At 46.8% G+C, this 13,596-nt stretch overlaps 1 protein-coding gene across 5 annotated transcripts in view; it reads left to right on the forward strand.

Moving 5' to 3' along the window:
• Positions 1 to 11,713, forward strand: part of MGMT (O-6-methylguanine-DNA methyltransferase) — a 139,899-nt gene extending 128,186 nt beyond the window's left edge. For all 5 annotated transcript variants that reach the window (XM_058841813.1, XM_058841814.1, XM_058841815.1 and 2 more), the window contains 2 exons: positions 4,006 to 4,145; positions 10,503 to 11,713. In XM_058841813.1, coding sequence (XP_058697796.1) covers positions 4,006 to 4,145; positions 10,503 to 10,646 — 284 coding nt within the window. In that variant the 3' untranslated portion in view covers positions 10,647 to 11,713. The remainder of the gene's footprint in view (positions 1 to 4,005; positions 4,146 to 10,502) is intronic.
• The last annotated feature ends 1,883 nt before the right edge of the window (positions 11,714 to 13,596 follow it).

Consider the following 13,596-nt stretch of genomic DNA (forward strand, 5'->3'; position numbering starts at 1 on the left):
GAAGCATTTTGGTCCATTTTTCACTGAAGTGATGCAGGCAGACAGCGAGTTTCTACATTATAGTCGTGTTTCTGTTTTATTATATCACATTTTGCAAACATACGTGCACAGGCAATACACAAAACCTTAATAAAAGTTCCTGATATCTCATGGAATCACAGCCTGGTTTGGGCTGGAAGGGACCTTAAAGCCCATCCAGGGCCAGTCCTGCCATGGGTTGACACCTTCCACTGTCCCAGAGTGCTCCAAGCCCTGTCCTGCCTCGCCTTGGATACTTCCAGGGATGGAGCAGCCTCATAAAATGAGCAAAACATTTGAATTGAACAATTAGAATTAATAATTAATTAATAATTAAACAGTTATCTCTTCACATATCCGTTCTTAGGTCATTCTGGGGTAGGGTGACAGGTTTAACATGTCTTTAATAATAAAGTCTCAAAATGGGTGAAAATCCACTCTCTTGGATTGATGGTTTGCACCATTGCCTGTTGTCAGGAAAATTCTGCAGTTTGAGTGTGAATCTGTTCTTCCCAGATCCAAGAGCCAGTCTGAGTTTCCTGGCTCAGGTGGGAGCTGCTGTTTTCCAGACAGGTTTGGATATTTTTGAACTGTTGTGCTTGAATGTTATGGGGTTTTTTACTAATAGTAATGACAGTGGGAACCAGTGAGTGAAAAAAACAACAGGAAAAGTTGTCTGTAGTACCCCAGGCAGGCTGTGAAAAAGCTGCTGAGGAGGAGCAAGTGTTTATAACTGGTTTTGCATTTGCAAAACTCTGGGGGAAAAACAAACAAACAAAAAGAAAAGCAGAAGAAAAAAAAAAAAAGCCACAAAAATAAACCAACATGACAAACAAAAACTAACATTCCCAGCAGTCAGTGTTGAGGGGAAGGAGAAACCATTCTGTCTTTAATTCCTCTTAATCAAAGAGTTTAAAAAGGATGGCAAACCAGGCTGTGGGGTTTTCTGAAGTTCTCTGGCCCCAGGGTGAGATGTAGAGGGGACAGGAAGGGTCTGGCACTGGTCCCTCTGCTCTTCCCTCATCCATCCTGAATCCTGAGGGACTGAGCCCCTCACCAACACCAAAATCCTTGTTAGAGATTAGATACAAACATAGATAAATATAATATTAATATACATAATACATATAGAAATACTATTTAATGGAATACTATTTAGTCCCTGCCCATGGCAAGGGGATGGAATGAAGTGATTTTTAAGGTTCCTTCCAACGCAGATCATTCCATAATTCCATGATTATTAGTTAGAAGTGTATGATTTTACTTCTTTGGACTAATTCCCACCTTCAGTTACACTGTTAAAAGTTATGATACAACTGGTGTTGAAGTAAAATTGATTATTTTCTCTCCATTATCCCCAGGGATTGAACATGTTTGTATGGAGAATTGAGGTCCAGTGGGCTGGTGGGAGGGACCTCCAAGCATTTAGGTATTAACAACAAGTTCAGGGTGATTTATCTGTAAATACAGATATTTACAGGGGAGGGATGGAATTCCCAGAGAAGCTGTGAAGATCACTGGAAGTGTCCAAGGCCAGGCTGGACAGGGGCAGGGAGCACCTGGGGTGGTGGGAGGTGTCCCTGGTGGTCGGGGCTCACCTGGAGGGGTTTTTGTGCTGACCCCACGCACAGGAGGGACAAAACCTGGTGATGCTCCCATTCATGGCTCTGCTGGTATCAGCCTCCCCAGGACATGGAGCTCTGGTGGAAGCAGAGAATTGCTGTGTGTTCCTTTCTATTTGGGTTTTTACAGCCCTTCAGAACACTGTTTCACACATTAAAGGTTTTAAAGCGAGGGCTGGGGGAAGTCGAGGCACCTCGGCTGGGCAGGTTGTGCTCACAGGCACTCACACTTGCAGACAGTTTAATAACAGGATTTGGCACTGCCTCTTGGAGCTGCTTAAACTAATTAAAGTGTTTGCTCCCCACAGGATGAAATTGAGTTTTCAGATACATTTCCAAAATGATGTGCATGATTGCTAAATATGTCATTCTTTTGAACTCTTCACTTCACGAGTGTTTTATGGCAGAGCAGAGGCTTGGATTTCTCCTGTGAAAAACATCCAGTGGCTCTGGCAAGTGGATGATCTGTGTCCCTGTGTGTGAGAGGAGGATAATCTGTGTCCCTGTGCCAGCCTGTCCTCAGGAATTTGGGCATCACTTGGCTCTCTGGGGCTGTGCTGGTGCTGGGGGGCTCTGGAGCTGCCCCATCCTCCCTCCAATGCTCCATGTCCAGGTGCACTTTGCTCCATTTTCTCCCTGATTCCAACAGGTTCCCAAAAACGTTTCAGGTCCATCCCAACCTGCCAAAACTGAGGGTGAAAAAAGGGATTTTCTGGACTGGGTGTTGGTCATTTAAAAGATGCCATCGGGCAGTGACTCCCCAAGACCCCTGAGCAGGGAGGTTAAAGCTAATCCTGCCAGATTAAAAAGGTTAAAAAATAAGAAGGAGCAGTTTGATTTGAAATAAACCTTTCTGAAGGAATCACAGTAAACAAAATCTGTTTGCCTAAGGAAAGCCTCGTAGCAATCAGCCAGTAACACAACTGCTTGTGCTAATGAACCCAAAGCTGTTAATGTGGTTTCTTCAGTTAAATTGATTCATGAATTTTGAAGAGAACATTATCTAATGAATTTTCTTTGAATAGAAAGCAATTAAAAGGACAAATCAGTCTGATTAACCCCAAAGTCACCCTACTGCCACAAATGGTGTACAGTTTGAAATTATATCATAAAAAACTAGAGCAGATTTGCTATCTCTTTGCCCTCTACTAATCCATGTAAATTAATGAACAACAAAGTTAATTTCTTTGATGACCCTTTTCTCGTATCACCTGGATTATGCTGATGTTTAATTTGCTTAATGTTATAATAAAGACTAAACAGATTTTTTTCAATGAAGTGATTATCATTCCCTTCAGTTAAGAAGTGATTTTTATTATTTAACACACACATAACGCCGTATGGGTTTCCTTTAAGAACAAAATCACATTTCTTTACCTTCCTACTGAAGGTAATCAATGTCTTTTTTGACAGCTAAAGAAAGAAAATGTTTTTAATCAGTTTGTTTCTTTGCCAGAGAGGGAGGCTGAGGCTCTCAGCTGGGGGAAGGAGTCTCTTCTCCTTTTTATTCCACTTTTTCAGCCACCAGCTCGCTCCTCTCAGTAAGTTCTCCACGAGTTACCTCCTCAGAGCTTTTCCTTTGGAAGAGCAAGAGGTGTTCAACCCACCTCCAATCCATACAGGACCATCCCTTTTCCTTCCTTAAAACAATCCCAGGCTGAGTAACACCCTGAGATGCCAAAGAAAGCCTCTCCTAATGCATTTGCTTATTCATTATTTCAGCAATTGGCACACTTAAAGCAATTTGCTGCCGAATTAAAATTAAAATAATGGCCGAGACATTCTATTTTTTTTTTCCCCCTGTATCATTAAGGATGTGCAGGACATTCAAGGTCACATCCAGTCCTTCCACTTGGCAGTGTGTGCAGTGCTGAGCAGTAGCTCGGGGGTCCCCACTAGAAAATGCATTCAGCCGGGATAATTCGGAGTGTGCTGGCTCTAGGGCGTCTCTGCCACGTCCCAGCTGAAGTTGGAAATTAGCTGGAGATGCCAGGCCTTTGTCAGATAGGTACAGCCACTTATTCCTTCCCTTTTAATTTGACTCTATGCTAATTTCTACTCCGGCAATTTAATGGGAAAAGCCACATTGTACGAGCTAACGGGATAATTGTACTCGAAGCAAATTAAAAACATAGGAAAATCAAAGCCTTAAATCCCTTTTTTATAGTGATCAGTTACTCCAAGCACTCTCTCTAATAATCATGTATTTAAATGCAGTCATACAGGGCACAGGAACAGGACAGTGCATGGGGCTGTTCCAATTTAAATTAGAAAACGTCCATTGAGCCTCGCTTTGCGTTGGGTTTTTTGACTGTTCCATCCTAATTTCTCCAGTCAAGCAGCGCTCTCTCCCTCTGCCTTGCAGATTCCTTCACCAGGCAGGTGCTGTGGACCCTGCTGAAGGATGTGAAGTTTGGGGAGGCTGTTTCCTACAAGCAGCTGGCAGATCTTGCTGGCAACAGCCGGGCAGCCAGAGCCGTGGGAGGAGCCATGAGGAGCAACCCGGTGAGTCCATGGCACCTTCCAGCCCAAAGCTGCTGGGAGATGCTGGATTTAGAGAGCTCTGCGGGCTAAATGTCATTAGGTTAAATTTATCTGCTCTGGAAACTGGTCTGCCATGAGGAATAAGGTCAGTAAGTGTTTTTAATCAGCAATAATGCACAGCTTGGTTTAGTGTGATTTATGCCCTACCATTTATGGGGTTGGGTTGGGAAGAGAAACACTTCTGTTACTCACCAGCCTCTGCACAGTTTGTTGTTCTCAAACTTCCTGACATATTTTTACATCAGGGATGTCTTTCATCTTCCACATGGACCTCAACTGGAAGGTTCTGAGTGGTTTTGGTTGTGTTAAAAACAATCCATCCACCCTGGCATAAATACAATTGTGAAAAGAAGGCCTGGAGCAGCCTGGGACAGAGGGAAATATCCCTGCCCATGGCAGGGGGTGGAATGGGACGAATTTAAGGTCCCTTCCAACCCAAACCACTCTGGGATTCTGGAGGGGAGTTACTGAATTTGAGCCAGCTGGAGGGAGCAGCACTCTAGGTTAGTCCTGTGGATTTGGGGAAGATATTTCCTTATTCTAAGTGATGATCTGTGTCTGTTTTCCCTTTTCTTTGTCTGGGTTTAGCTTTAGGGGTTTGGGTGGCCCTGAGTCACCCTGGCTGGTGTCTGAAGTTGTTCAGTGGGTGCTGGATCTCCGTGGTCTGGCTTGGGGTCAGCCCCATCCTGCCCTGCAGGGTCTGGGGGCTCAGGTGGATGGATCTGCACTGCTGGAGGAGCAGCTCAGCCCCCAAACCCACAGAACCACTGAACAATCTGGGCTGGAAGAGACCTCAAAGCCCATCTCATCCCACACTTCCCCAGGGGTAGCACCCAGCCAGGGAGACCCACACAATTCCCTGTGGGGTTAAGCTGTGAGCCCACCCTGATGTTTCCAGCAGCCATCAGCTCTCCCTGTGAAGCAGCTCCTATCAGCAGCATAAGCAGTGTTTTGTCAATACCCCCGCATTGTACTTGACAATACAAACTATTTTAATATGATGGAATGCTTTCCAATATAATCTGGTGTACATTAAGATAAGGCAATCCAATGCAAACCTACAGGAAACAGTTCTCAAAGAATAACAATCCAGTGTTGTGCAAAAGGAGATGTAATTGCTATCGCCTAGAAATGTACCCAGCTTTGCCCTCAGGCTGCAGTGGAGCAGCAGCATCCAAAGTAGCGGCAACAGCAGGTTGTGGTGTGAAAATTCCTGCTTTTTCCCCTGTGAGGAAGGATGAAAATAGTTCTGAAAATATACAGCAAAGCTCCTGCAATTTTTTTAAATGGGGTCCTAGTTATTATTGCCATTTCCCAGCCCATACCGTGGCTGCTGTGGTTTCTGTCCCCAGCAGAAAATTTTAAAGCTATAGTTATAGATAATAATGTATAGCTGTAGGGAAAAAGAGCTGTATTAATATAATACCACCTCAATATTTCATCATAGAAAGCTGATGATTAAAAAAAAAAAAAAAAAATCAGTGCTGTAATGAGAGTCCTGCCCATCTCAAACCACAATTTTGCCACTGCTCATCTCCTGGAGGTAATCTGAAATTCCATCCATATTCCACATGCAAACACACACACACACACACATCGTCCTCATGCACTTGAGTGTGAGCAACTGTTCACTGCTCCTCATATTTCCCACAGAAATGTCTCTGTGGTCCTTCACCTGTGAGCCATCACGTGCAGGCTGACTGTGCGTAATACACACGGATTTTATGCATGAGGTGAAAGATAAAGATAAAATGTGGCACTGCAAAAAACCCCCTCACCTTTGTTATTTCTATATATAAAGCCGTCAACTCTTGCGAAAACAGATTTTCTGACCCAATTTGCAACTCCGCGTTGGGGCCTCGTAGAAATCTGATTAAAGAAAATACTGAGAGGAGCAGTGTGAAAAACCATGGGAGGTCAGAGATTGCTCCACAGCCACACAAGGTCTAAACCCTCATCCCAAACCCCAAACCCATCCCTGGAAGTGCTCAAGACGAGGGTGGAAAGGGCTTGGAGCAACCCGGTGTGGTGGTCAATGGGTTTGTGATAAACCTGATTTAGTGAGGATGGTAGCACCAGGAAAAAGGGCCCTTTGAAATAACCCTGAGCTGGGCATCACATTGTGCCTCAAACACTTGGATAAAATCACAAACTCACCTTTCTCCAGCAGATCCCAGCACATTTCTCCCTCCTATGAATCAAGGGTTGATCTTTAGTCTGGGTAGTGTGCATTCCACAGGTTTCCCCCTGCAGCTGGGATGTTTCACATGATCCTGGGCTGACCTTCAGCTTCATGAGAAGGTGGAAGAGGTGCCAGCAGCAGCTGCCTCATTTTGTGCCCAGGACAGGGTGGGGATGGCTCACCTTTCACAGGAGAGACTTCCCAGAGTTTGCTGTGGTTCACACTGATCGCAAGGTCTGTGGTCCTCAAAGGGAACCCATAAAGTTCAATTAAAAATCTCATTAGACTGGTAGAGGAGGATCAAAAAGAAATCACAGAAGCTCATGGGAAATGGAGAATGTTGGGCTGATTAGTCCAAGGCCATCCTAAATGAGTGTTCTGTGCCTTAAATAAGACGTCTTCAGCGGTCTGAGCACGGCACTCGGAGCTGCCTGTGCTGGTTTGTGCTCTTCCTTGGGCTCCCCAAAGCCTGATCCTGGCACCAATCTATCCTAAATCCAGGCTGGTGCACCAATCCATCCTGAATCACAGATAAAACATTGAGCTGGATCATGGATATTCAACCAAAGTGTTTTGAACACCAGGGGAGCAGTCGTGGGTTTGTGAGAAAGTTGTGATGGGTGGAGCTGAAGCTCTGTGGATGATGGAAGTGGCTGTGTGTTCATCCATTGAATCAGGGAATGTCCTGAGCTGGAAGGGACCCACAGGGATCATCCATTCCAGCCCCTGGCCCTGCCCAGACCCCCCAACAGTCCCCCCTGGGCATCCCTGGAGCACTGTCCAAAGGCTCCTGGAGCTCTGAGAGCCTCGGTGCCCGTTCCCTGGGGAGCCTGGGCAGTGCCAGCACCTCTGGGGAAGAACTTTTTCCTGCTATTTTCATTCCCAATCCTTTGGTGGCCAGTGATAACCCAAGACCCACGCTGGGTCACATCACAGGATTTGTTTCTGCTGGGGAAGAGGTGGAGAAAAAGCAGAGGGTGGATCTGGATGATGTCTAAGATCCCTTCCAGTCTGGGATTCTGTGATGTGAGCAAACCACAAGACTGGTTTTTACTGAGTGTGTCTCAGTGATCCCTCAGCTGTTTCCATCACAGCCTGGCTGAACCAGGTAGATTTGGGAGCTCCCCAGCCATGCCATGGGACAGCTCCCTCACCTCAATCCGGACACTGGGAACATCCAGAGTGCAGGAATTTCCTAAAAGCACTTCTGAGTGATCGATCCTGTGGGCAGGGAGATTTTCCCCCGCCTTTTTTCCCTAAACAAACGCATTCTGGAGGAGTTGCTTTATTCACAGATCGCCAGGAGCGTTAATGACCGGCCCAGCCTTGTTCTGCCACTCACCCAGATGGCTGTTGATAAAGATTTAGCATCATGTTCCGAGTGTCAGGGCTGTCAGTAGTGCTGAACCATTTGACCAGAAGAAAAAACGCACAGGGAGCTATTGATTACAGCTTCTCAGTGTCACTTGTTCACCAGGATTTAGGTATTGATGAGGCTGCGAGTGAAAACAAGCTCTTTCCCTTGTGGGCCTCTACCCAGAAGAACAAAAGCGAAGTTGGAGAAAATATTCAGCTGGTGCCCGAATCAGAGGGATTCCAGCATCGATCCGAGGGCTCCTTCATGTTATTTTTTTGTTGGAGACAAATCTCTGGGTTTGGAAGTTTTATAGCACTTGAGGTAGGGGCTGTGTGTGTGATGGATTCGTGGAGGAGAGGAATTAGATTTCACAGCATGAAGATTTCAGCGGCGCTATAATATTATGAGCTGCTTGGTTATTGATAAAAATTACATTAAATGTAGCTGAGGCATTAAAGCTCCAGACTAGGGTAGTTCTCCCTCTAAAATGTCCTTAGGGCCCTAATAAATTTTAGCAGGTTTAATTATTTTAGTAGGCTGAACATTGTCACCACAATTAAGCCAAACTGAAGCAATATTCAATATTTTTAAATTACAGCAGTGGTATGGTCTTTGTACCACTTCTGCATCCAGAGCTGTGGAGGGTGACGGATGGCTGCTTGGGTTGGGACAATCTCAGCATGGAATTCTTTGTTTTGGGCATGGAAAAAGTGGCATTAATTTCATACCTCCTCTTTTTGCTTGCTTGGTGACAGCTCAACCCCATTTTCCTGTGCTGTGAACAGGTCCTACACCCACCCAGGGATCAGCCAACACCCCACAACCGAAAATAAAGTCTTTTTTGGGTTTTTTTTTCTCCACCAAGATTTATAGCCTTGCCACCAAAATCTGCTGCTTTGCTGTGTGTATTTTTAAAGAATTGCAAATGAACCTCAGAGATGTTTTACAGTGTATTATTATGGCTTTGTCACTCAAGCCAAGCCTCCTGCAGTAACTGCAGGGAGTGGAAAGGCAGAAAAACCCCAAACCAGAAAAACACTTGCAAAAAAAAAAAAAAGAAAACAACCCCAATTTCTTTGGAGAAGTCATAAACCAACTGTGGGATGGCCTGGCATGGAGCAAAGCTTTTATTGGTACTCACTGGAGTTGTGACAGATGGATTAATCACTCAAGGCATTGCCACCTCCAAATAAAACAGATATTGGAAGCATTTTTTAATTTAAACCTTGATCAACAATAAGCACCTGTGTGTATTCCCATTTAATGTGGGCTGAGATTAGGATTTTAAATTTCAGGCATTGAAATTAGTTAAGTAAACTGGAAGAACATCCCCCCCAAAAAAAAAAAACTCTCAATTTATGGTCTGGCCAGTAGCTGCTCAGCTACTTTGGGGTTTGATTATCCCAGGCTCAAATAGACCACAGTGCTTGAACTGTATGATTAAATGGGATTAAAATAAGTGAGGGTAAAGTGTGTAATTTGTCTGAGTGTCTACACAGAAATAAATTACAATTTTTGACTTGAAATATCCAGATTTGTGAGAACTGCCCTTTTGGGTGAGTGATTGTTGTCCCAGCTCCACCATTGCAATGCCATTACTATGCAGTTACCAAAACACAGCCGTGATTAGAGATGATGTATTGCAGTTTTTATGGTGTGTACTTCAGCTATGATAATCACCTGTAATAAAAAATAAAAATAAAAAAAAAAAAAAGCCCCACGTTTATGTTCCCCTCTGCATTATCAGTCCATTATGTAACTTCTGGCATTGATTTTGCAGAATCTGTGCCGTGTGGTTATAAATGATAGGGAGAGGAAGGCAGAGAGGGGGAAAAAGCAGTTCTTAAAATTGGTTAGGTTGGGATCAAACTTCTCCTGTTGGAGGTTTTGAACATTCACAACCCATTTTGGATTGACTTGCTGCTGAAAAATAAATAGTGCCTTGGTCTTCCAGAGGATTTCTCCAGGGTGCAGATGGAGGTGCTACAGCAGGAAGAGGATCTGCTGGGGAGCTGAGGCACTGGGATCTCTTCTCAATAATCTGTTTTTTCCCAGATATCTTCTAGTCTTGGGATGATCATGGCATCCATGAATGGGTTGAGTGGGAATGGACCTTAAAATTCATCCCAGTGCCACCCCAGCCATGGCAGGGAGACCTTCCTGTCCATGTCCAGCCTGGCCTTGGACACTGTCAGGGATCCAGGGACAGCCCCAGCTGCTCTGGGCACCTGTGCCAGGGCCTGCCCACCCTGCCAGGAACAATTCCTGCCCAATGCTCAATTTAAATAATTCTTCATATGCATTTTGTGTCTGTGAGACTTCGTTCCCCACCCTGGGCACTGAGAGCTCAGCTGGGGCAGGGCAGCAGAATCTGGTGCTGCAGGGAAGATTTTATATATGGGATTTAATATCTCAGGTTTATCATTTTAAAGACTTTACATCATTTTTACGTATTAAAATTCCTGTCCATGTCTATTTTTTCCTAAGAGCTGGGGTGGTCTCCAGGGCTGGTGGTGGGCTCTGTGCTCCACCAGGATCACGGCTCTGATGTGGCTGATCCATGTCCCTGTGAACCCAGTGCCACACAGCTGCTGGATTTGGGAGTGCTGGATTCACACACTCAAGGAATCACAGCATCACTCAGGCTGGGAAAAAAACCAACCCCACCGAGCCCAGCCCGTGGTGGATCCCCACCAGGGCGCTGAGAGCCTCATCCCGTTACTCCTGCCTCCCCTCGGCCTCACCCTTTGCTCCTCCCGGATTTTGGGGTGTTTTGCAGATCCCCATCATCATCCCGTGCCACAGGGTGATCCTCAGCAGCGGGGACACGGGCAGCTACGGCGGGGGACACCTGCTGAAGGAGTGGCTGCTGTCCCACGAGAAGCTGCAGAAGGAGAAGCTGGCGCCTGGCGGCGGCCGCTAACCAGCCACGGCTCCCTGCCTTGGAGCGAGCTCTCAGAGCAGCCAGCAGAATTCAGAAAAATGGTAAATATTTGAGTGACATATAAATATAATGCAACATCCAAAGTGAAATGTGTGGTGGCACCACTGTATTAAAAAAGCGGGATGCGTCCTGGGGGAGGCAGCTCGGCTGCCCTTTCTTGTTTTTACATTTTACAGCAGAATGACTACAGCGATCCAGGCCTGTTGTGCGTGGATTTTGTTCCCATCTCCAGCCCTGTCTTGTTCTATTTTTAATGTCCATTAAAGCAGGGATAAGGGAGTGGGAGGGACGTGGCAAATGTGAGGTGGAAGCTTCCCCCGAGGAGGCGTCTGGCTCGTGGCTGGGGCTGCCCAGCCTGGCACGCCCTGCCCAGCTCCCCCTCCCCAGTTTGGGGCATAAAATTGTGTTTTACCTCAACAGGAGTTAAAGGAGCACAGTGAGATCTCTGCAAAAGCAGCTGTTGAATTCCTTACTCCTGCCTTTTCTTTTTGGACAGGGAAATGGGAATTTTTTTTTTTTTTTTTTTTTTTTTTTTTTGCATAGAGTAAGGGAAGAGATGTTGCTGACAAATTGTATATTTTGGATAAGCAGTTTATTAGAGATATCAGAGATAAGTTTATTAGAGTTTATCAGAGATAAGCAGATTAGCCAAATTCAGCAAAATACTGAAAAGCTCATCGTAGTTGCTTCCTTAGCAGAGGCACCTTCCTCTATCATTTGAGTTTTCCTTCAGATTTCCACATTTCTCTGTTATCCAAAGCTTTATTTCCTGTAGCCTCTCTGCTGGAAGGATTCAAGAGACATTAAAGCTAAATTTTGAGGTGGTTTTAGCAGGGTTCTCTGCGAGTACGAGCCACCAGAAGCTGAAATTTCCAATATGGGAATCGTAAATTGTAACATAGAAATACTGATTTTTTTATGTGTTTTATCATATTTTCATGGATGTCTCTTTAGAAAGGCCATTGCTGCCCCCCCAAAAATTATCATGTGGCAATGCCTTAGTTAATCCAGGATTATTGATACCTCGGAATTACTTCAATAAAAAATCTGCTTTGCATGTGCAAGTGTCTTTGGGTCTGTTTATAAATAAAACACAGGGTGTGATATATGGGGAAAATAAACTATACCCCACTGTACAATATAAAGCTGTATTTTTATCAAGGGTTTCTGGTGGCGATATAAACCACAGAAGCAAAGCTCAAGTGGTTTGTACGTGTCACCAGAACCCCGAGATAAAAATACTGCCTTATAATATGTACAGTTTGGGTGTATTTTATTATTTTTTTATATCTCTAATACATGCTGCCACCGAAAGCAGGCGGCAGCAAATGTCAACTTTAACCTTTCCCACATTTGCATCCCTCCATGGGTTTTTTTTCCCAGGTATTTGGGTTTTTTTCAGGGATGTGACTTTTTGTGGGGATGGGAAGCGCTGGGATTGGGGAAGGTAATGACTTTCCCAGGGAAAACAACCAACTTTGGGAGTGAAATCCTGTTCTGGGTCAGGGGTTTGGGGTGGGCAGGGACAGGCAGGGATGGGGCAAGGAGGGGATGGACAGGGAGGCATGGATGGGGGGACAGGGACAGGGACAGGGACAGGGACAGGGACAGGGACAGGAACAGGAACAGGGACAGGGACAGGGACAGGGACAGGGACAGGGAAAGATGGGCAAGAACAGGCACAGGGGACAGGGCAGGGATGGACAGGGCAGGGTTAGGACAGGGACAAGAAGGGATGGGACAGGGAAAGGAATTTGGACACGGTCAGGGAATGAGAGGGACACGTAAAGGTGGACAGGGATGGGCAGAGATGGGCAGGGACACGAAGGGATGGACAGGGACAGGGACAGGGACAGGGACAGGGACAGGGACAGGGACAGGGACAGGGACAGGGACAGGGAGGAATGGATAGGGGACAGGAACAGTCAGAGATGGAGAGGGACAGGTGGAGGTGGACAGAGATGGGTAGAGATGGGCAGGGACAAGGACAGGAAGGGAGGGACGGGCACAGGGACAGGGAGGGATGGACGGGGGACAGGGACAGTCTGGGACAGAGAGGGATGGACAGGGACAGACACAGGGACAGGGACAGTCTGGGACAGAGAGGGATGGACAGGGACAGACACAGGGACAGGGGCAAACACAGAGACAGGGACAGACACAGGGACAGACACAGGGACAGACACAGGGACAGACACAGGGACAGGGGCAAACACAGGGACAGGGACAGGGACAGACACAGGGACAGACAGACACAGGGACAGACACAGGGACAGGGACAGGGAGGGATGGACAGACACAGGGACAGGGACAGACACAGACACAGGGACAGACACAGGGACAGACACAGGGACAGACACAGGGACAGGGACAGGGAGGGATGGACAGGGGCAGACACAGGGACAGGGACAGGGAGGGATGGACAGACACAGGGACAGGGACAGACACAGACACAGGGACAGGGACAGGGACAGGGACAGGGACAGACAGACACAGGGACAGACCCAGGGACAGGGGCAGACACAGGGACAGGGACAGACACAGGGACAGGGACAGGGACAGGGACAGGGACAGACACAGGGACAGGGACAGGGACAGGGACAGGGACAGGGACAGGGACAGGGGCAGGGACAGACACAGGGACAGGGACAGACACAGACACAGGGACAGACACAGGGACAGACACAAGGACAGACACAGGGACAGGGGCAGACCCAGGGACAGGGACAGACACGGACAGGGACAGACACAGGGACAGACACAGGGACAGACACAGGGACAGGGACAGGGACAGGGACAGACACAGGGACAGACACGGGGACAGACACGGACAGACACAGGGACAGACAGACACAGGGACAGCGGTGCAGTTCGGGCGATGCCCGACAGAGGGCGCGCTGCGCAGGGCCGGGGCCGGGTCCCCCCAGTT

This window comes from Poecile atricapillus, chromosome 6, assembly GCF_030490865.1.
Source record: "Poecile atricapillus isolate bPoeAtr1 chromosome 6, bPoeAtr1.hap1, whole genome shotgun sequence".
Taxonomy (NCBI): domain Eukaryota; kingdom Metazoa; phylum Chordata; class Aves; order Passeriformes; family Paridae; genus Poecile; species Poecile atricapillus.